This window comes from Larus michahellis, chromosome 1, assembly GCF_964199755.1.
Source record: "Larus michahellis chromosome 1, bLarMic1.1, whole genome shotgun sequence".
Taxonomy (NCBI): domain Eukaryota; kingdom Metazoa; phylum Chordata; class Aves; order Charadriiformes; family Laridae; genus Larus; species Larus michahellis.
In genome coordinates this window covers 205286662-205311580 of record NC_133896.1, presented here as the reverse complement: position 1 = coordinate 205311580, position 24919 = coordinate 205286662, and the positions used below count along the sequence as shown (strand labels likewise).

General features: G+C 40.3%; 1 protein-coding gene across 1 annotated transcript in view; it reads right to left on the bottom strand.

The window, feature by feature from the left end:
• GUCY1A2 (guanylate cyclase 1 soluble subunit alpha 2) overlaps positions 1–24919 on the bottom strand; it is a 167700-nt gene that overhangs the window by 51312 nt on the left and 91469 nt on the right. The window contains exon 6 of the mRNA XM_074570363.1: positions 717–860. Within this exon, the coding sequence (XP_074426464.1) occupies positions 717–860 (144 nt within the window). The remainder of the gene's footprint in view (positions 1–716; positions 861–24919) is intronic.

Genomic DNA, 24919 nt, shown 5'->3' with positions numbered 1-24919 from the left:
ATTTTCTACCTAAACGTTTCCAATCCCAAATGCCAGCAGCTACAAAGTCGGTATAAGATCAAGAGAAGCAGAACAGCAGTGGAACTTTAAAATGGTACAGAAGGACATGTGGTTTTCCACCTCCTGCTACCTCCTGTACCAATCTAGGAGAAGGAACTGGAGTTGCGTGGGAAGGAAGCACATAAACACTGAGACGAAGAGCAGGCAGTCTACACATTCTTCTTTTATACAGGTCAACAACTATTCAGAAAAAAGGCATGTGGCCCCTTAGAACTGCAGAACTCTGAGTGCCTCTACACTAATGCTGAAGTTCAGATCAGGAGCCTACTTCTGAAGCGAATTTCACAATTGCCATCACATACTGTGCTTTGGCTTGTAGCATGGGACAGTCCTGGATCATGTGAATTGTCATCTTCTCACACTAAACTGAATTGGAAGAAGGGCTCCAGGAGTGCACCTAATGCCCTCCAGCCACAGCAGATGACAAGGCGACAGCTAGTCTTTGTGGTCTTCCGTACTTACTAAAGTATGGCATAACTTACATGATTGTTGATGGGCAGCAGTGAAATATACATCCATTAAAAAGATTGTGATATATCGATGCAATTGATGTAAATTCTCCTAGGAATAAGCAAATTTCTACAGACAGAACACAATGTAATTAACCAGCTCCATGTATGACCAGTACTAGCTGAGAACAAAGAGCAAAGCTTTACCTTAATAGGGCTCCCATCTGGAGTGAGAACCTCTTCTGAAAGCTCCATCATCTTCAGTGCCATCAGGGCAATGGCTTTAGCATGACTAAGGCTTTTCTTATGGAGCCCTGCTGCAACGCAGTACGCATCACCTATTGTTTCCACCTGCAGCAATCAGACAAATCTAATGTTAAAGTATGATAATGCGAAGAGATCCCTACCATTAGTTATCTGCAATCAAATAGCATTGCTTAAAAACATGTGAGCAAAACATCCATAAAATAAGCAATTAGACAACGGCGCATAATTACCTGAGTTTGCAAACAGGTGCATCAAAACCTGACATGCAATTGCATAGTGGTTCTTCACCATTATAAGCAAAGATCATTACATCTAGAACAGTGTATGCCATCAGCTGAGATATGACATTTTCCCCTAGCAATAATACAGAAAACTCTGTTTTATTAAATGAGAAATTGCTTGCAGCTTTGTTCGACACTATCCTACCTGAGTTTGCTGTTGGGTAAGAATAGTGCTACATCATTATAATTCATAATTATTATTTGCTCTGCTAGAAAAGTATATCCAGAAGAAAATTAGAAAAAGCAAAACGTGACCATAAAAAACAGTGAACAGTCTAACTTCTTATTAGCAGGTAGGTCTTCCTGGCATAGCGAGAATTTACAAATACCTGTTATTGTTGCTACAGACTTTTGACCACATCTGCCTCTGTTACTTTCAAATAAGAATTGTTGCCTCTCTACTATGCAGGCTACCTGACTGTGAATTCCCTACCTTCAGGCATTAAGTTCAGCAGACTGATCCCTGTGGTCTCTTCAGACAGGCCTTACCTCTCTCTTATCCTTGATTTTCTTTAAAGAAAGCTGTCCCTCAGGAGGAAGTGAGAGCAACACAAATTACAGAAGCCCTCTGGCTCCGGACAAAGGCAGCCTGGGAAACACTGAAGCCCTCAAGTTCTGCAGCTTTATTGACAGCATTGTGTTTTGCAGTCTACTTGCCCACACATCTGCAATGTGCTCTGCACACCGTCCATTAACACACGCCCAAGCAGACTCAGCCCCCAAGGATTAGTTTGCTTTTTGCTACATAACTAATCTGTCTCTCATGTTGCCCACAACACTAAAGAAATGCCAGAAAAGGCTTCAGCAAAGACTAGGGCGAGAAGAAAGCATGCACTGAGCAAGGAGTTACTCAGGGAATAAGTAGAGCTAATTCTCTCTGCAGGGATCCTACTAATATTAGTAGACCTGGGCCTTCTCAGATTAATTTCCAGTCCTGATAGAATTGGAAACAGTATCTCAAAAAGTAAGTACTACATGTAAATGTACCCAGAGCATGAATCTATAACAGCACTATGAGCAAATACTTCCCACCATCAAACTTAACAGAAGCTGATACAAGCCCATTGCCAAGTTTAGCACCTAAGCCTTTCCTCCTGATTGTGCAGGAGGATATATATAAACTGAGGGTTTCTCATGAGGTGAGAGCTGAGACAGCTGTTAGAGTTTCCCCATCAGTTTTGGAAGCTCCTAATAGCACTTGTATATAGAAAAAACATGTAGGAACAACCAATACTGCCGTCTGTCTGTCTTTTTTACCCAATCTGTATCTCAGGATCTCTGTCCACAAGCAGCAGAAACTGCCAGCTCCCTGCAAGGAGAGGAGGTTGTTTCTCCGAAGACAAATGGATGGGCAAGTAAAGTGTGATGGCTGGTGAAAAATGTAGAAACTATGGAAGAAAACACACAAGCATAGTGAGAAAAAGTATCAGAAGTTAAAAAGACGCTCTGGATGGATAAGAAGTGAATGGTAAAAAATTCTCTAAACCAGATGGAAGCATTAGCAGAAATCCAAATAACTGCACATTGCCATTCTTAAAATTGTGGATTAACATAACAGTTTGAACAGACATACAGGGACTACCAAAAAGGAGCTGAGTCTATCATGTCAAATACAAAAATGAAATATAAATTCTAATCTTTGTTGAATGATTTAATTTCACAATGACTTTTCCACTACAGTTAGTTGCACCACTGGAAGCAAGTATAGATCTAGGACCATAACCTGTTCCTGCAATGTTCAGGCAAACCTCCTTATTTTGTTAGCATCTTCCCCTTTGGAAATTTCCATAGCTGTGTAAACTAATTTAACAGTTAAATTCCACTCACTGAACGAGGAACATCATCAGAGTTGCATTGCATATATCTGTGTACTACCAGAATAATAGGACTGACATTGTCTCATGTTAATCTTAATCTGAAAATAGAAAGTATAATAATACTGTTGTAGGATACCCTTTAAAGTGCTTGCCCCTATGAAGTTCCTCTGACGGTAATACTGGAGTACTACGGGAATGATTAGGACTATTGAGACTGACCTGGTAGTTGAAATTGGGTGTCATGAATAACAATAAGGTTGTCTAATGATTTACCATTCTCTGCCTCTATTTTCAGTCACTACTAAGATTTTCCCTAATTAAGCATTTAAACTGGAATTTCCACACTGAGTAGCTCCATCAAAATTTAACCTTGATTCAGTCCTCCTTCAAAATCAAATTTGGCAAATTTTCCAATTATCTGTGTGGGTTTTTTCCCAACCATTTTTAAAAAAAGCTGAAGGAGTTCTTATAGCTCCCTAATTCAGATTGTTCAAGGCACTTCTATTTGGTCCTCTCATATAGAGTCATAGAATGGTTTGGGTTGGAAGGGACCTTCAAAGACCATCTAGTCCACCCCTGCCACAGGGTGGGGCATCTTTCACTAGATCAGGTTGCTCAAAGCTCCATCCAACCTGTCGTTGAACACTTCCAATGATGGGGCATCCACAACTTCTCTGGGCAACCTCTTCCAGTGTCTCACCAGCCCCATCATAAAATAAAACCTCCTTACATACAGTCTAAACCTACCCTCCTCCAGTTTGAAACTATTGTTCCTTGTCCTGTCACTATAGATCTCAGTAAAATGTCTCTCTCCATCTTTCTTATAAGCCCCCTTTATATATTGAAAGACCACAACAAGGCCTGGAGCCTTCTTTTCTCCAGGCTCAACAACCCCAACTCTCAGCATTTCTCCACAGGGGAAGTGTTCCAGCCCTCTATTATTTTTATGGCTCCTCTGAACCTGCTTTAACATGTCTGCGTCTTTCTTGTACTGGAGACCCCAGAACTGGACACAATACAGTCTGGACGCAGGTAGGGTCTCACAAGAGCAGAAACTAGAGAGGGAGAATCACCTCCCTTGACGAGCTAGCCATGCTTCTTTTGATGTAACCCAGGATATGGTTGGCTTTCTGGGCTGTATCCCCAGCATCACCAAGTCCTTCTCTGCAGGGCTGCAATCAATCAATTCATTACCCAGTTTCTGTTTATATCGGGGATTGCCCTGACCCAGGTGTAAGACCTTGCACTTGTCCTTGCTCAACTTCAGATGGTTATACGAGGACATTAAAATAGAAACTGCAATGAGAGCGATACATCACACTTCAGAATTTCAGGGTGTCAGTGAGTTGGACGCTCATGAGGAAGATGGAGATTTCTCTTTTCTCAGCTGAGGAGCAAGAATGGGACCAGAAAAACAAAGCAGTGCCCTTAGATCACTCTGAACTCTCTGCTGGGTAGATCCTGAAATCACTGTGCACACCAGAGACCAATTTACTTCATAAATATTCAAGTAAATGTCAATAGAATTAAGAGAAAAGGAAGATGCTACTCAAGGTGGCTAAAAATAGCAGCAGTCAGTTCTGTTTGATGCTATTCAAGATGATGATATACAGTAACGAAACATCAGAGGCAATCTCTACCTTGTGATAAACAAACCTCTGATTTTTTTACTTTGTTAATGTGAATGTTACAGTGCGTTATTAGTAGTATATTTGATTTTTATATTCTTCCTATATACGTATGCAGGAAAAGGTATTTTGCTATCACTGTAAGACTGGAATACATTATCCTGCTTCTTTTAAAAAATCAAAATATATTATCTTTTGAATATTTCAGCCATTTTTTGCATACAATTGACAGTTTCACCTTTATTAAGATTTAGTACATTTTTGTTCTATTTAAAGAATCATTTCTTCTACTGTCAATATTTCGAACCATTCACTGACAGCCTGACCTACTCTTATTTATTTTTCATCCCTTTTTGCTGATTTACACTCACTGTAATCAGCTTCACTGGAGCTTTCAATAATTGGGAACTAAGATATAGTATCACAGAAGAGAAGTGAGGTTGAACCTAAATTTCAAAATTAGATCAATATATAAAAATTTAGGATATAATTTTTATTCCTAATTAACAAAGGAAGAAGCCAGGAATCATTACAGCTACTTACACTGCTATACAAAAGCCTCTCTAAAGCCTTCTATATTTTACATCAAGTAATTGTAAGTGTTCAAAAGATTTTCAGTCAGGCCCTCAACAAATCAAAGATTAAGATTCATAATTATTTTAAGTAGTTGTGTGTACTCTCCAATTCAGAAAAAGCTTCTTGGTAGATATCCTGAGACTGCTGAATACTGTAGGGTGACAATGCATAAGTCTTGCAGCAGGAAGCAAACGTTTATAATATTTTCTACTTTTGGGAATTCTTCTATGTACCCAGCCTCTTGTTTGTCCTCAGTAGATTCAGTATGTCTGGTTTAGACATGAATAGTATTTTTATAGAAGTTGAACTCTACAGTAGTTGTCTTATAGTCACTTATTCTTAATTCATACAGATGTGCAATATGACTTGTAGATGAATTTGGTAGCCCAACAGACAGAATATAATTTTTCCAATATTAATGTGTCCAGAGAACACAGACTGTCCCCTGGGCAGCTCCAACAGGTCTCTTCTAACTACCAGTAGCTAAACCTTGCATTGTGCTTTGTTATTTAACTGAGAAACTGGAAGTTGTAGCTGAAGGATGTTCCCCAGGTATAAAGTTGGGGTATTGATTCAGTGACAGTTCAGAAAGGAAAATGTGGTTTATTGAAGTAACATCCCCACTTCTGTATTCTTCCTTGTGAATGCATGAATGTGCACCAGTCATTACATATATGAACTTTTAGAAGTAATAAAGGAACTAAAGTGTCACACTTCATTTCACAGGCTTACACAGGGGGAAATACCATTTTGTAAGTGAAACCTGTAAAAGCAAGTCTAAAGATTTTAATCTAAAATATTCAGAAATCCCAACAGTCTTAGGACTCTTACTAGAACCTCTTTCAAAGCGCAGCTTGGGAATAAACATAAAAAATTTAATCAGGGGGGTCACTCTTGTGGAAATTCTAATCTGAAATTCCTACAGCAATTAGAAATATTAAAGCCACTGAAAGTAGCTGGAGGGAGAACTGGCTCCAGTTTTAGTCCTGCCTCTCTACGCGGGTTTCTTGTAAAAGCCTAATAGATAATTTGTGTTATAACTGTTACAGTGGAGTACTCATCACTTTTTTTTTTTTCACCTAAGAGCCATAAAGAAATGTATGTGTGGATGGTTCCTTTTTTAATGGGTTAAACTCGTATAAGAAGGCTTCTTTGCTTAAGATTAAAATTAAATATGTACAAAAGAATGGATCTGAAAATTCAAAAATTGCTGTCTTCTTTCAGGAAGAAAATCTACCCTTAACAGTATGTTCCTTGTAGATCCTTCACCATCCTCTGAAGGGTACTTGTGTACTATTGTTCCCATCTCCTAAATAGTCACAAGGCTGTATAGGTATTATCTCACTCCTAAGAGTTATAATATTTAGTGCATATCACCCTAAAATAATACGACACTGTCTCTCTGGACTGTTCAATGCTCTTTTGCAAAATAAATAAATAAATTGGAAGTAGAAGTTGGATTGCCTTCACTATAGAGATAAACACAGTCAAAGTATTGTCTCTAACTCAAAGTGTCATCCATAAACAAAAGCCCTTTATGCAGGTTGCACTAGTGATTTTAGTTGGCTGTGCTGCTGAGATAAAATTAACTGCTAAAGGAGCCCTTCTCAAGCCATTGAAGGGGCATTCACCCTTCAGCACCTCCCTGATATATATATATATATATAAACACAGAAAGAATAGATTTTTTTTTTTCTCACAAGGAACTGGAAAAAAAAAATTACAGTGCAATTCAGAATGAAGAACTACAGGACACCCCTGGATACATTGATGTTATACACAACTGATCAAGTGAATACAGGATTACTGTGGAAAGTAAATACATAAGTATCGCATAACCATCCTTTGCTCAAGGATGTTCTTCCTTGAGAAAAGAAAACCTTTCAGTGGTACATGTATGAGGAAAGATATATTATGCTTTTCAAAGTTTATTTGATTTATTCAATTAACATATATAGATTATCTACATAACTGTATAACATGTATAGACTTCAAAACTTGGGAAATATTTACAGCAAATTGTTTCATTCTGGTGGGTGGCACCACTAGATGGTATGAAAAGGTAACCTAGGTTTAATTTTTACTTTCAATTAATCCTTGTACTTCTTTGAGCAGGACCAATCCACTCAAGTGGAATCACTGCAACACAAACAAACTCAGAGAAAATGTCCACCAGGAGAGACTGGGGCAAGGGCATGCCAATTTTGTCCACTTACTTCCTCTTGGTCTTGTCCTGGTTTCAGCTGGGATAGAGTTAATTTTCTTACTAGCAGCTGGTATAGTGCTGTTTTAGATTTAGGATGAGTATAATGTTGATAGCACATGAATGTTTTTAGTTGGTGCCAAGCAGTCAAGGGCTTTTTCAGCTTCCCATAGACAGGACAACTGACCGAAGCTGGCCAAAGCAACATTCCATACCATAGACGTCATGTTTAGTATATAAAGGGGGGTTGGACAGGGTGCAGGGATTATGCCATCACTGCTCGGGATGAGCTGAGCAATCGATCACTGGCTGGCGAGCAATTGCTTTGTATCACTCATTTTGTATATTCTTTTACCATTATTATTATTATTATTGTTGTTGTTGTTGTTGTTGTTATTATTATTTTATTTTCCATTACTGTTGTATTAAACTGTCTTTATCTCAACCCATGACATTTTTTTTCTCCTTCTCCCTGTCCCACTGAGGGGGCAGTTGGTGTGTGAGTGAATGGCTGCATAGTCCTAGTTGACAGCTGGGGTTAAACCACAACAGGTGTCTTAGTGGGAATGAGAAAAAAGACTGATGTGAGAAGTCCTCCAGCAGCTTTATGGTCTTCCCCGATGTTAGACCGTGGGTCACAATTTAGCAAGGGACTTCAGAATATGCCAGGTTCTAATTGAGTAACTAAAAATAGATATTCTGCAGTCCTTTCTATGTCTCGATTTCTTATCTTTCTTTTATAAAGTAACAGATATTTCTACAAATTCAGTTGAGTTTCCAAATGCATCAAATCCTGATCATGGTCTCACTTGTTTCTGTTATTTTAATCACCAGAAATATTTATTTCTGCTTAAGTAAGTATGTGTTCATAATCATTGTAATTTTAAGTTGGCAGGAAAACTTGGAATATTAAACAGTTTCTCTACACTCCACACACTGTTTACAGCCACAGTATATAAAGTGTATACGCTATATTTAGCTGAAGAGATGCTTATTAATAAACTGTTTCTTATCACTTATGAGTAATCTGCCAATAGCCTAAAACTCTCCTACTGCTGGGAGTTATTCTATAAAGTTTCACTTTATAATACTGAAATAATAACAAACAGGAGTTGCAATGGTATCATTTTCCTCTTAAAGAGGTTAAGAGTGAAAAAAAAACAAACCAAAAATAAGCAGCAGGGAAAGGGGTAATGGCTTAGCTAATCACAGTTTAATGTTCTTTGCTTTCTTCACTTAACTTTTCTCACTGAAAAAAATAACTTTTCTGGTTTGGGCATTTATTTTTTTTTCCCTGCACAGAAGAACGTTATTCTCCATCTTAAAATACCTGCCTCTCCTTTCACCTGTTGCCTATGCACGTTTCCCCTCTCCTACCCAAATACAGACACATTTTTCTGGGTGCATACAACGTGTGCTGATCAGTTAACACCTTTCAAAATACAATATGTAAAAAATACTACCTAGAATTTTACTGAGTAAATATATCTGCCTTTTCTGTCAAAATCTGTCCTTCTTTTCCTGTAATAACATTATTTGCACTCTTATCAAGCCTGCAGTTGATAACAAACTGTGGGACCCGTCAATTTGCTCTAGGGCAGGGCGGCCATCCTAAGGGACAGGGACAGGCAGGATTGGCCAGCAGGAAACTCATGAAACTCAACAAGGACATATGCAAAGTCCTGTCCCTGGGAAGGAGTTTCCCTGGAACTGATACAGCCTGGGGCCAAATTCCTGAGGAGCAGCTCTGCTGGAAAGACCCTAAGGGTCTTGGTGAGCAGCAAGCGGCACATGGGACAGAAGTCAGTCCTGGAAGTGAAGATGGCCAATGATAGCCTGGGATGTACGAACAGAGATTGGGGAAAGTGGTTATCACGCCCCACCGAGCACTCATTAGATCACACCTACATACTGTGTTCAGTTTTGGGCCCCTCAGTACAAAACAGAGATTGATAAAGTAGATCCAGCCCCATGGGGGTCCACCGAGATGGTGGGGCTGGAGCACCTGCCCTGTGAGGAGAAGCTGGAGGAGCTGGGCTTGATCAGCCTGGAGCAGAGATGGCTTCGAGGGACTTAAGAGCAGCCACCAGTGCCTAAGGGAAGTCCTCCGAGAGACAGAGGTGGGCTTTTCACAGTGGTGTGGGGTGGGAGGGCAAGAAGAAACAATTACATCAACATCCTTATGGATTAGGAAAGAGGGAAGCCTGTGAAACTTATTGACCATGAGATCTTACTCAGATAAAAAGAATTTTGCAAGTTTTTTAAAGAACAATCAAATAGTTCTGCAGACAATGAGGATTTTTATAGATGCTTCAGCAAATACAGTGATAAAGAACATAATCCTTGTATTTTAGGGTGTAAATCTCAAAATGAAAATGCTAGAAAAAAGTCTGCCATATGTACCTGACATTTCATAAGTAGCTCATGGGACTTCTTGTACTTCTTGGAGTACCCACATTCAATACTGTCGAACATGGACCATTATAATGCACTAGTTATGGCAGTTTCTACTGTAACCCAAACTTTAACTGTATGGTACTCCCTGTCCCTCAATATATCCATTAGCTATATTGATAATTATCTGAAATATTAGTTGTCCTAATGTTTTCTGTCTCCCCTGTCATTCGGATAATTGAGGTCATACTGCAGTCACTGATTTTTCTCTTTAATACTGTATCTTATAATTCCAGGAAGAAAAATCTGCTATATAAATTACAATTGAAAAATTAAAGCTGAAAATTATCCACACTTGCTGAACTTTTCATGATGTAATATTTAAAACACCCAAGGAAACATTAAAGAAATGCATATTTTTTTTTATGATTATTTTTCCTTCATTGGCATTAATTAAATGTTTTCATTTTTTTCTGATTTGTGACCTATATTCCTACGGAAGAGAGAGGAGAGGAGAGGAGAGGAGAGGAGAGGAGAGGAGAGGAGAGGAGAGGAGAGGAGAGGAGAGGAGAGGAGAGGAGAGGAGAGGAGAGGAGAGGAGAGGAGAGGAGAGGAGAGGAGAGGAGAGGAAGGCAGGAAGAAAGAAAACAAATTTTGAAAAAAACACCTTTTTTCTGTATATTCTATTATAGATAACTTTACTGCTCAGCTGAGCCACAGAGTTGCATTGCTTGGAGCTGCAACACTGCAGTTTCCCTGGTGATCACCCAGCAGATTAGCGTCTGCCAGAACGTCAGCTTTTTTTTTATCATTCTCTAACAATCGTCGGTAAAATTGCCACCTCAGTTTCTTTGGTTGATGAAATGCTGTTAACATTTCTCTTCTTAGTTAAAAATGAACAGAATCAGCACTAATGTTAAGGACCCTTGAATACTCCATTGCCTCTTACAGTCAATTCCACATGTTACTGATTGTTTCAATGGGAGTGAGCAATACATAGTTTTTTGGACAACAAACATCATATCCATTTGCAAAAGTCACGGAAAGTCAAGCTTTGAATTAATCAGTGAAGCATTCTAAGAGACCCTATTGAGAGACAGCACAATACTCATGCTTGCTGATGATGGGAGTTATTCCAGTGCCAATATAACAAAAGCAATGAAATTAGGAAAGAAATAACTTTTCTTTGATGTTGATGTTGATTGTATGACAGAAATTAAAATGCAGTGAAACTTCTTTTTACTCAGTCAAAATACACTCTATGCATGAAACAACATAACATGGCATTAAACTATATTAGTTTAATGCCATTTTATGTTCATTCATTTTAATTGATATGATTATTTAATCATGTTAAATAGGTGTAAATATACACCACATGAAAAGTAGATGGCACAAGCAGGGAAGAAGCAATATTTCAAGCAGATAGGCTGCAAGTTGGTAAGATGTAGACTACACAGGTGAGATTCAGCTCACCTAGCCAGAGACAGTTCTAGTATAGTAATTTGAATTTGAGTTATTCATTCACAGTTCTCTTTACAGTCAATGGACTGCAATGGGAACTCTAGCAGTCATCTGATCCGTGCTAAGCATCTCCGTCAGGAAAAGATGAATCTCACACTAAAAAAGATTCACCCTCACCCTACAAAATCATACTTTTTCAACTATGAGGATAGTCTAGATGGCTAGTTCTATATTATAATAGTTCTATAAAAGGCTGAGGGATTTGGGTCTCTTCAGTCTGGAGAAAAGACGTCTGAGGGGTGACCTTATCAACACTTATAAATACTTAAAGGGTGGGTGTCAGGAGGATGGGGCCAGGCTCTTTTCAGTGGTGCCCGGGGACAGGACAAGACGCAATGGGCACAAACTTGAACATAGGAAGTTCCACCTAAACATGAGGAGGAACTTCTTTACCCTGAGGGTGGCAGAGCACTGGAACAGGCTGCCCAGAGAGGTGGTGGAGTCTCCAACTCTGGAGACATTCAAAACCCATCTGGACGTGTTCCTGTGTAACCTGCTCTAGGTGACCCTGCTCTGGCAGGGGGGTTGGACTAGATGATCTCCAGAGGTCCCTTCCAACCCTATGATTCTATGATTCTATGATATTATAAATAGTATAGTTTCACCTCTGTCTCAGAACTACAGAAGAGAAAGTTCTAACAAGGCTACGTGAAGAGGCAGAAGTGCAGACTGAACATGGAAGGGAACAGAGGCAGGTGAATTTTAGAAACAGGGCAGAGCAAGTCCTGGGAAAACAAATAGTCCTTCAGGAAAGCTGATCTCTAGACAGACACATGAACCAGTGGAAAACCTTTCTACACCCCAGATGTCAGTTTCCTTTACACTTTTAGAGATAAATCCAGACTCAGAACAGCATTTATTGGAGAATATGAAGTTTAAGTGATTCTTACGATTACATTAGCAACAAAATCAATTAATTCTAGCTTATTAATTTTGTTTTGATTATAATTTAGTTGCTTAAGGAGAAAAGGTAGGGTATGTACCTGGTTGTCTCTTAGTCAAAGTAAGTCCATATGTACTCCTCAGCCTGAACTTACTGGAGCACATCTTAGCTTCCTGCACATCTAGGTTGCACTTCCATGGTAGCATATAAATATATGAAGAGGTAGTTTCTTAAGTTTCATCCCAGCATGAAGCCAGGATTCAGGATGGGAATGCACCTGAAACTGAAAGCTGGGAACTGTTCTCAGGTATTGCAGTAAAAAAACCATGCCTTCCCACAAGTTTCATTATCTTGTTTATCCACACTTCATTCCACCTGCAAGACTGAACTTCATAGTATCTCAACATGAAGTATTTCTTTTATGAAAGCTGAAATACCTTCCCTCCAAAGCAATAGAACAAAAAATCAGCCTTAAGATTAAATTCTTGCAAGTATAGAAACTATAAGAAACCTTTGAAGTTATTAGTATTTCCCAATGGGCTTTTCTTTCATCTGTTTCATGCCCTAAGTTGTACAGCAGGAAAATTAGGAAAAGGCCATGGTATAGGGCAAAGTGGCGCTGCAGACATATCATTTGGGTTTCATTATTCGTGTCCATGACTTCTAGTTCAGCAGAAAACAGGATACCTTTTTAACTGGTATGGGACAAAGACTGAAGAAAATGGACATCCTCTCCATTCTAGTTTTACATTGTCAGCAATCTCAGCACTCACGTAATTTCACGGAATCACGGAATTTTTTCAGAGTTGGAAGGGACCTCTAGAGATCATCTAGTTCAACTCCCCTGCCAAAGCAGGATTGCCCAGAGCACATTACTCAGGACTGCATCCAGGTCTTGAAAGTCTCCAGAGAAGGGAACTCCACACCCTCCCTGGGCAGCCTGTTCCAGTGCTCTGTCACCCTCACCGTAAAAGTTTTTTCTCGTATTTGTTCGGAACTTCCTATATTCCTGCTTGTGCCCGTTACCCCTTGTCCTGTTACTAGGAACCACTGAAAAGAGTCTGGCTCCATCCTCCTTCAACCCACCCTTTAGATACTTGTAAAAGTCAATAAGGTCTCCCCTCAGCCTTCTCTTCTCCAGGCTAAAGAGTCCCAGCTCTCTCAGCCTTTCCTCATAAGGGAGATGCTCCAATCCCTCCATCATCTTTGTTGCCCTCCGCTGGACTCTCTCCAGTAGTTCCCTGTCTCTCTTGAACTGGAGAGCCCAGAACTGGACACAGTATTCCAGTTGTGGCCTCACGAGGGCAGAGTACAGGGGGAGCAAGTTATTTAGTATCCATATTCTACCTCAAGACATCATTGACATCCCCCATATTTCCTTCTACTCAAATCCTTCTCCAAAATTTATCTCTGCAAATCAGTAATAACCTCACAACATTGTCATTCAGGTTGGGACTCACACTACTCAGTATCAGACACAGAAAAATTAAGCCTCTAATTTAAGCTACTCATCTGTACTCTTTCTATAGTCTCTGAAGAGAAAAATGAACTTCCAGAGCATGATGTATTCCATCCTGAATTCTGCAAACCTCATTTTTTACCCACTTACTACAGCAGGAGCCAGGATCTTTGCTTAGTTGCCTCTTTCCACACCCGCACTGTCATTTGGTATGCAAGACCCCTCCCACACTTTTTCTGAGAAATGGATGAAAACCCAGCTTGTGTGGGAGATGATGGCCACAGACTGGGACGGCTTAGTTTGTGCAACTCTCAGAAGACTCTAGGTGAGCTGTTATCTTCTCATGCATGACTCACCCCGTGCCTTTGAAAGTGCACTACAGAGTCCATGTTGCTGCTCCCATGAAGTACCCCAAAACAGGAAAAAGATTACATGAGTGTGTTGGCTGCTAGTGCTAAGATACTGTTTGTCAGCACAACAGCAAGATTCTGTTTAGCTCAAAGAATCCTCTATCTTGGTATGCATATTTTGGCATGCAGATCACGGATGTTATTAATCACTAAGTGGGAGAGAGGACAGACGTAAAGTATTTTGGGCAGCTTATGGTAGAAGACTTGAACAAGACGCTTAATCTAAAATACAGATTCTAAGGAAAGAAATGTCAAAAAAACATGCTGGAGAGAAACTAGGTAGGTTATTCCACTGAGAGGTGAAGTGTGTGCGTGTGCTTTTTCTCTAGAGGTGGTGTAAGTGCAGTTCAGGAAAGACTCCACTGAGCATGGCCTAAGTGTACTTGATCCTGAAGTAGCTTCAAGATCTATATTTCTGTCTATGTAACGAAGAGTGAGTACTGACCTTTTTCAAATTAATCAAAACCTGTTTGTTTTCTTGATGTTATGTGAATACAAATTAAAGCCTAGTTCAGTCTGTATTTTGAAGTATTCAATATGTTTTTCCACTGCACAGATTTGGCAGAAAAGCTATGAAACACAGTTGAATTGTGCAACACCATGAAGCTCAGAAACATCTGTCAGCTTAAAATATTTAGGTTTGGGGTTTTTTGCTAGAAATTAATTCTACATGTTGGATACAATATTATTTATAGATTCCCAAAATCTCTCGGATACTATACTATACCTCCTATTTTTTAAAGGTTTTAAGAGTTTTCAAGATAGGATTTGAGGATAAGACTGTCTTCAAGTGGACCCAAGAATCTCCTTCAGTTTCTACCTTAGTGTTGGATTGTCTTAGCTTCTGCCTTTCAACTTTTCAAAATTAACTCCTAAGCAGTGAAATCTCGTGCGTAAGTTTCAAGGTAACTCTGCAAAGCTTTTATGACGCTGCATTCTGCTTTTGGAAGTAACTCAGTGTATGGACAACCCCTCCCATGTGAGCAGGAATGGATTCCATGTGTCCACCTATGAAGTTCAGAAATCTGTTCATCTGGTAAAGCTTATTTTTTAAAAGAAATGTCTTACTACAAATCCCAGCTTCTTTCCCGAGAGCCTAATTATGAAGCAATTGCTCTTACCAGGCCTGAGGGCGTTTTATTTTTAGTGAGTTTAATGATGCTACATGCTGGCAAGTTCAGGAGCATTTTGCAGGAAGAGCTGTATCCGAACTCTTTCTATAGCGCCTACTTAGCAGTCTTAAGTATAAATCTTTCAGTATCCAATATATGGAGGAACTCTTTCATCTACACATTAATTCAGAGTGATGTTTTCTTTACGAAAGGAAAAGAGACAAATAGTACTTGCTGTGTAGACTTATTATCTAGTATTTTAAAAGTGGTTTTTTCACTAGTTATAATAGAGACATGCTAGAAGACTTACAGTTTACATGATGTCAACATTAGGTTTGCACACAACAGTCGTGGAGTACAAAAGTCATAGTGCATAAGGGATTTCTCTGTTCTGTAGGCAAGTACAAAATCGCAAAAATCACACCAAATGATGTCTGATGAATAGAAAATATCCTGGCTGGCATTCTGCCTTATGTGAGGTAGTTGCAATGTCAAAGTAAAGAACTGTTTAACAAAATAAGCAAATATTCAAATAATCATGCATAACTTAAGATACACATTTCAGTTTAATGTGACTGCCCTTCTCCAGATGTCAAGAGTGGTGTTAATTTGCTATAGGTATCCCTGGTATTAAAACTACTACTGAACAACATCTTCCTCAAGGTTACATAAGCTTTAATTTATGTCTTTAAATTCATATGTTAGCTAGTTTCTCTTAACTTACCTAACTATCCTCCATATTCATTTAAATAATTTAAGAAATTAAGGTGCAGTTCTGAATGCTATTTGCATGAATGAAAATGCTGCATCTTGGCGTACTCAGGTATATGAAGGGACAGCAATATGTTGTCACAGTTGTGCTATGTATCCTCTAGATCTGACACAATACTGGACTGTTTAAATATAAATAGCCTACGCTGATGGAAAGTGAAATCAATTTTCTCCATACCCTCATAGGGACTAAAATTTAGAAGGTGGGAAAACATGACACAAGAAAACAAAGAATTTAAGTATTAATGGTGGGTTTTACAAAACATAGCATCAGGGAGACCTGTATGCTGCAGCAGGCACCCCCAAAAGAGGATACCCTTACCGGTCCCATCCAAATAAAAAGTCAGAATATGGCCAGGGTTTGCACACAAACCAAGGACTTGGGAAGAACTCCCAGGACCAGCAAGTTGGACATAGGCTGCAAGGCTCCCAAGCAGCTTGAGAGAAATGGAGCAGGACACTTATAAACAAATGTGTGCTTTTCAGACAAAAGAAAAGTGGCAGGAGAGATACAAATGAGAAAAAGAGAAAGAAATATATACAAGCACAGTGTTCCTGAAGAAGAAACTATATACAGAAGCAGAAGTCTTAGACTCTTTAGAGGATTCTTGGGTGATGAATTGCCTAAAGCAGGGTAACACACACAGATGTTTTAGTGCTTTGTGCAGGTCTGTATGTTTGTAAAGTAAAGAATAACTCTTTTGGAGCCTGCATGTCTGCTTCAGTTGCAAATCTCCCTAAAGACAAAAAGTGTAAATCCTCCACAAGGCTGCAGAAAAATACATGTTTAAAGTAATGGGAAGATTTAAAATATCCTGGAGCTCTTGGGTGGTGATACACCAGATCTGCAGGGAAAATCCAAGGAATCTTTTGTGTTTTGTTCAGGGTTTTTTCCACCTAACTCAAGAACACTTCTGAGTTCCCACAAAAAAATAGGTGCCTCAGCTTTGCCCAGACTTCATAATGGAGTGAGACACATGTGTGTGACAGTAAGTCCACGTGCAGCCAGAGAGTTCAAGGAGAAAGTCGGTGTTATAGCCTGCTCAGAGCAAGAAAAAGAAGAATCAGAAGCCCTTTGTGGTGGGACCTGAACAGAGCAGCGTGCTGAAGGGCAGCTCTACCAGGCTGGGTGGCACCACAGAGAAAGAGATTTTGGGCAATGGAACTGTTCTTCTGTTACCTGTTTTCTTCTATTACACATTCAAAACCCACTGACTTTAAACTAACAGGAAGAAGCAACACCTAGTACACCAGTAATCCCCAAAACTGCACCTATTCATATCATATTGCTCATACAAGAGTATCAGTATCATTTATATATTTCAATTGCACTTCATCATAATCTTCATATTGCAGATGCCTAAGCTGAAGCTAAAAGAATTTGAAACCTTCTCAGAATGGTCATGTAGTTGCACTGAACTTAAAAGGTTAAAACTGCAGAAGTGATAGAAATAAGATAAAAATAGTGGCCATAGATTTTACATGAAAACTTGGAGACTATGGTTTTTAGCTTATGAAACATAAAGCTTGGAAAACCTCAGAATAGTCTGAAGCTCAGGACTCCTGACATTGCAGTATTCCTAGTGGGAGGTGTCCCTGCCCATGGCAGGGGGTTGGAACTAGATGATCTTTAAGGTCCCTTCCAACCCAAACCATTCCATCATTCTATGGTTATCATATTGGTTATCAAGGAGGGATAGTCATGGCACTGAGAAAGTACTGATATTTTCTGTAAAACGAATACTGATTTCTGCAACTTAAGCTATCAGTAAAAAAAGGTAAAGTGTTGTTTTTAGAAAATATGAGTTTAAAATTAGGTTCCTAAAAGCATTATATCACAACCTCAGTATAAACACTTTTCAGAACTGGTGAGTATCAGTCTTGAATGACTTCAGAGCAGTCCAGACTTCCCACACTTTTCAGTCTCAGGTCTTTACATCAAACAAAAATTAAGGCTGTAGCAGAGTTAGGTGTATAAAACCAGAAAATTACAATCTGACATACTAGCTGTATCATTCAGAAAAAAATAAAATAATATCATTCAGTGTAAAGTGACTGAAATAATGTTGCCAGGAATAATAGCCAAAGAGAACCACAAGGAAGCTGGTAAAGGAATTTGTGGCATGTGTGTGGCAGCACTCAGACAGTCAGTTTAGCCAAATAATGAAGCCAAAAAGAAAGCAGAAATTCACAGAACAAAGTTGTGAATTCTAACTATAACATTAACCTGTGGAATTATATTGTCTTATTCAATAAATATTCAATATCGTTTCAATTAAAAGTTTGACAACAAAGATCATAGAATCATAGAATCATTTCGGTTGGAAAAGACCCTTGGGATCATCGAGTCCAACCGTCAACCCCACTCTACAAAGTTCTCCCCTACACCATATCCCTTAACACCACATCTAAACGACTCTTAAACGCATCCAGGGATGGTGACTCCACCACCTCCCTGGGCAGCCTATTCCAGTGTCTGACCACTCTTCCTGTGAAGAATTTTTTCCTAATGTCCAGCCTAAACCTACCCTGCTGCAGCTTGAAGCCATTCCCTCTTCTTCTATCGCTAATTACCTGTGAGAAGAGACCAGCACCAACCTCTCTACAATGTCCTTTCAAGTAGTTGTAGAGAGTGATGAGGTCTCCCCTCAGCCTCCTCTTCCTCAAACTAAACAGTCCCAGCTCCTTCAATCGCTCCTCATAAGATTTATTCTCCAGGCCCTTCACCAGCTTCGTTGTCCTCCTCTGCACTCGCTCCAGCACCTCGATATCTCTCTCGTATTGAGGTGCCCAAAACTGGACACAATACTCAAGGGGTGGCCTCACCAGTGCTGAGTACAGGGGGACAATCACCTCCCTCCTTCTGCTGGTCACACTATTTCTAATACAAGCCAGGATGCCATTGGCTTTCTTGGCCACCTGGGCACACTGCTGGCTCATGGTCAGCCGCTTGTCAATGAGAACCCCCAGGTCCTTTTCTGCCAGGCAGCTCTCCAGCCACACTTCCCCAAGCCTGTAGTGATGCATGGGGCTGTTGTGGCCCAAGTGCAGGACCTGCCACTTGGCCTTGTTGAAGCTCATTCCATTAGCGCTGGCCCATCGATCCAATCTATCCAAGTCTCTCTATAGAGCCTCCCTATCCTCACGTAGATCAACACTCCCGCTTAACTTGTCATCTGCAAACTTGCTGATGATACACTCTATGTTCTTATCAAGATCATTAATAAAGACGTTAAACAGAAATGGTCCCAACACCGAGCCCTGAGGAACACCACTTGTGACCGGCCGCCAGCTGGATTTAACTCCATTGACCACCACTCTTTGGGACCGCCCATCCAGCCAGTGCTTGATCCAGCAGATCGTATGCTCATCCAGGCCATGAGCAGCCAGTTTTTCCATGAGAATTCTATGGGGAACAGTGTCAAATGCAATTTGAAAGTCGAAGTAGACAATGTCCACAGCCTTTCCCTCATCCAATAATCGGGTCATCTTGTCATAGAAGGAGATCAGGTTCATCAGGCAGGACCTGCCTTTCATAAACCCATGCTGACTAGGCCTGATCCCCTGCTTGTCCATTATATGACTTGTAATGGCACTCAAGATGATCTGCTCCATGACCTTCCCTGCTACCGAGGTCAGACTGACAGGCCTACAGTTTTCTGGATCCTCCTTTCTGCCTTTTTTGTAGATGGGTGCTACATTTGCTACCCTCCAGTCCATTGGGACCTCCCCAGTTAGCCACGACTTCAGGTAGATCATGGAAAGTGGCTTGGCAAGCACGTCTGCCAACTCTTTCAGCACTTCTGGATGTAACCCATCCGGTCCCATAGACTTGTGCGCATCCAAGCGGTGCAGCAGGTCACTGGTCACTTCCTCTTTAATTGTGATGACCTCATTCAGCTTCCCCTCCCTGTCTCCTAGCTCACAAGGCTGGGTGCCCAGGGAACAGCTAGTTCCACTGCTAAAGACTGAGGCAAAGTAGGCATTGAGCACCTCAGCCTTTTCCTCATCCTTTGTGACTATGTTTCCCTCTGCATCCAATAAGGGAGGGAGATTTTCCCTAATCCTCCTTTTGTTGTTAATGAATTTATAGAAACATTTTCTGTTATCCTTAACAGCTGTAACTAGGTTGAGCTCTAGCTGCGCTTTGGCTCTCCTAATTTTCTCCCTGCATAGCTTCGCTATATCCTTCTAGTCTTCATGAGAGACCCGCCCCCTCTTCCAGAGGTCATAGACTCTCCTTTTGTTCCTGAGGTCCAGCCAAAGGTCCTTATTTAGCCAGGCCGGTCTCCTTCCCCACCTACTTGTTTTTCGGCACACGGGGACAGCCTCCTCCTGTGCCTTTAAGACTTCTCTCTTGAAGTATGTCCAGCCTTCCTGGGCTCCTATAGCCTTCAGGGCAGCCTCCCAAGGGACTTTGTCCAGCAGTCTTCTGAACAGGTCAAAATTTGCCCTCTGGAAGTCTAAGGTGGCAGTTTTACTAACCCCTCTCCTTGTTTCCCCAAGAATCAGAAATTCGATCATCTCATGATCACTGTGCCCTAGACGGCCACCAACCTTTACTTCCCCCACAAGTTCTTCCCTGTTCACAAGAAGCAGGTCCAGGAGGGCACCTTTCCTCGTCGGCTCATTTACCAGTTGTGTGAAGGAAGTTATCCTCCACAGATTGCAGGAACCTCCTGAATTGTTCCCTCTCTGCTGTGTTGTATTCCCAGCAGATATCTGGGAGGTTAAAGACCCCCACAAGAACAACAGCAAGTGACTGTGAGATTTCCCCCAGCTGCTTATAGAAAGCTTCATCCGCCTCACTACTTTGGTTGGGAGGTCTATAGCAGACTCCCACAGCGATATCAGCTTTATTGGCCCTTAACCTAATCCAAACACTCTCCACCCCATCATCAGTATACTTGATTTCCGAGCTCTCGTAGCATTCTCTAACACACAGGGCCACTCCTCCGCTTCTCCTTTCCTGTCTGTCCCTCCTGAAGAGCTTGTAGCCATCGATTGTGGCACTCCAGACATGTGAGGCATCCCACCACATTTCTGTGATAGCCACTATGTCATAGTTTTCCTGGTGCATCATGGCTTCAGGCTCCCCTGTTTGTTGCGCACACTGCGTGCATTGGTACAGATGCACTTCCGATGAGCTAATGATTCCAACACCTTTTTGTGAGTGTGGGCCCCATTTCCCACCAGACCCCTCCCAGGTGCTTGCATGATTTCTAAACATCTATCCTTTCTTTCAAATGAAATGGCAGATGAGAGTCCTCACTAGTCCACCATCCTTCAAGCCCTGGCATGCTTCCCTTGGGTTTATTCCTGACAGGCACAGTTATCTCCCCTTCCCCCCTCCTATCTAGTTTAAAGCCCTGTCAATGAGCCCTGCCAACTCCTGCCCCAAAATTCTTTTCCCCTTCCAGGACAGGTGCATCCCACCTGCCACCAGCAGGCCAGGTGTCTCGTATATCAACCTATGATCAAAAAGATGTATAGCAAAGAAATTTTTGCAGTTCATTTTCAAAAACATTTGTGACTCTCTGCTTAGACATGGAAAGTGGGACTCAGCACTTCATAGAAAGTGAAGTTTAGTGCTAGGGGAAAATCTGCAAATGTCTTCAAGGACAAATGTTGCACTGTCCAGAGAAAGGATAAAGAAACTAACACCAACAGGAGCAGGCCTGGTTCTGCTCTATTTGGCTTGGCATTACCCAGCCAGATATATATAGCCACCCATCCAGTGCATAAAAACAGCCACAGTATGTGCTGTCTTTACTCCATGCAGTAGTTGAAGGGTGAGGGAGGGAAATGGGGTTGTTTCAGAAAGTAAACTGAGGGAAAAAGAGCTGGGAAAGTAGGCTTACATAGGCAAAAGGACTCAACAAAAGAAAATAATTAAATGATCCTATGTCAAAGACATATTACTTGGAGGGAGAAACAGAAGCTGCAGGAATCTTAAGCAGGGAAGATTTCAGTCTGCAGAGTTAAGTTTTAAATGCCAGCAGCCGTGGCTGCAGCATATGTAAATAGCTTATTTAATAAAGAGATGGTTTAGCTGGAGCATTGTTTCCCAGCACTTGGCTCATAAACAACAGGACCTCAGATACAGAGAAAAACAGGTCAAAACAAAGACACAGTCAGGCCAACCAGTATGTATTTTACCCAAACCAATTGCTTTCAAGATATACTGAGATCTTCCCTCTCCCATTACTTCTGCTCCTGTAGTCGATGTTTCTACTTACGTGTCCAAAGACACTAGCTTACTGAGCATCTGCATCTACAATGCTTTGATTTGCACTCCCTGCTTGACAGCATCTTTTTCTCCCATTCCTCAGTTCCAAGCCAAATATAATTAGCACAGATAGTCAGCAGCACCAGTTTCCAAATGCATTGCCAGGTCTCAGTTCTCTCACATCCTCTCCCTTCTGTGATTTCCCCAAGAGTGTCCCTCTTGATCTTTCATCAAGGCTATATGTAAGCAGATTCCTTCTAAAGTTTCACTCTCTAAAGCACAGATTCTTCCAGATTGCTACAACTGTCACCCAGACTTGTATCACCATGCATCTCAATTACTGCAACGTTCTCCCTCAGCCTGGACAAATGTAACCTGTCATTTCTGGTATCCATTCAAAATGCTGCTGTGAAGTTCATTTTCTGAGACCATCATCTGCTTCTGTCATTCTTACCTATGCATCCATCCATTGGATAACCTTTCCCTGCCTCATCAGTTATAGCTATTTACTTTAATTTCCAAGAAATTTCAAAGTCTAATTCATTCCCCTGCAGCCTTCTCCAGGCATTTCTTATTCTGTATGTCACAGCTCATTATGCTTGCGCTCTGTCTGACTTGTTAAATGCAAGGATCTTTGTTCTTCTTTCTGTGCCATACTTTTCTGTAAACATCCCTGAATGAATAGTATGAGACGATTGAAAATATTACATTCATTATCTGGGTCCAAGATTAGATGCAACAAGGTTCTGAATTCAAAAAGCTGTAACAGTAAGGCTGGGTGAATAGCTTACAGCGTAGAATTTATTTAATTAATTTTGCTTAATTTTCTGTTTACAAACCAGTGAATTTGGTATTAAGAAGTACTCACCAAATGATCTTTGCAAATTATTCTTGCCATGTTGCTTAAAAACAAGCAAATGTGAAAACTGATCTGTTTTGATATGTATAGATCACATGATAAATTTCTGTAGCCTAATTACAGGAGTATATCTTAGAGGCAGGCTGTAGGTACAATTACTGATGATTACATATCTAAAATTCACTGCCTGACAATAACTTCTAAAATTATAGTTGTTGTGGTGGTGATCATTCCTAGCAATAAGCTTACCTTCCAGAATATCATCTGAAACAGATGAAAAAGATATAAACACACAAGTTATTTTTATTTTAAATGCAAATGCTTTTTCAAGAGAATTGTCATTTTATTTTAAGCCTGATTGTCTGAGGAAAAGGAAAAGGGTTCATTGCCTGAGTTTTGTCTTTCTATAATGGTTAACTGAGTCATTTTCACTTAACCCTACAGTAACTTTTTAGGCTTGTAGTTAAAAAATAAATGAAAAAAAGATTTGGGGGGAGAAAAAAAAGCTACACAAAGCTCCAAAATAGCCACAGTGCACACTGCCTTGCTCATGAGTGGGCTGTGGAGGGAAGCAGGGAATATCTAGGGCTGCTCAGGGCTGCTCCCTACATGGGAGTAGGGAGATGGAGGAAAACCCAGGATGAAAGGATCTGAGAACAACTGGCTATATTAAAGCAGTAACAGTGGACAAAAGGTGTTAGAGGTGTAAGACATCCTTCCATAGAAAAACAGGTTTTGTTTATTCCCCTGCTCATAGAATTACATGGGGTTCTTAGCTTTCTGGAGTTTATTTTTTTCCTGAATGCATAAATCTTATCTTGCCTATCTCAGCAGCCATCATCTTATTTCACTGGTCAGGACAGTATTTCCATACGGTAATATCTTTCTATGTGAAGTGGCACAAAGCTAGGTGAAAGGCTGAAAGCCATGGTCTAAATTCTATGATAATCATGACCTATGTATAAATATTCCTTCTTAGTATTCTCACAGGACTCAATCAACCTTCCTTCCACACAGGTCATAGAGTTTTACATACTTTATTTCCTATTCCCATGCAACCATAGTTTTCAACAAAGAATGTCCTGAATGCTTCAAAACAGCTAACTAAAATTAATCATCTGGGAAAACACTAACTACACCCATGTACCAGATACAGCACGTGAAACAGGGTCACTAGGCATCACTCTCGACTGTGGGTCAGAAGTTCCTCAAGTCCCGTTCTCAGAGCTGGCTCAAGATCCAGTGCAGCAACACCAGATTAATACAAACTGAGATCAAACTTCCAATCTTTTCTGACTTTATCATCATAACGATTTTCAAATGAGGGTTGGTACCTTCCATTGCAGTCCTCTCCCAAAATGGCTTCTGAGCATTAGTAATACAAACCCATCACCCAAGAGCACAAAACTTATTTACAGCGTGACCTTTTACTTCAGTATACTGTCCTACCAACATATACTATGTTCAGTTCTATCTGTTGTATGTATTGTAACTTTTCATCCACAATTATTATTTAGATGGGTAATTAATATTTTTGGATGCCTTTTAAAGTGTATTAGAGGCTAAAAATGAAAATGACAGCAGTCTTGTGAACACCTTTTCTCTATAGTCTATCAACAAATTCTATTTGAAACAGCTTGAAAACTGGTGATTTAGTTTGCAAGCGTTGGGCAGAAAATGAAGTCAATACATAATTTTAAAATTCAGGGTTTTTATCTTTGGTGTATTCAATTATAAAAAGGAATTTGCTCTGTTTTTCCTATCACAAAATTAAAAGTATTCCATATACAAAACATATTCTCTGTAGATTTCACAGGATAATTACACAGATCATACCTTACCTGCATTTATTAAATTCTACCTCCCCTCCTTTTTCTCTCAAATACATACTGGACACCAAATCCACTGAAGAGAAGTGAACGTGATGAAGTCCGTAACAGGACCAATACATGCAACATCTCCTTTTCTGCAGAGCAGTAAAGGAGCATGGCACCCCG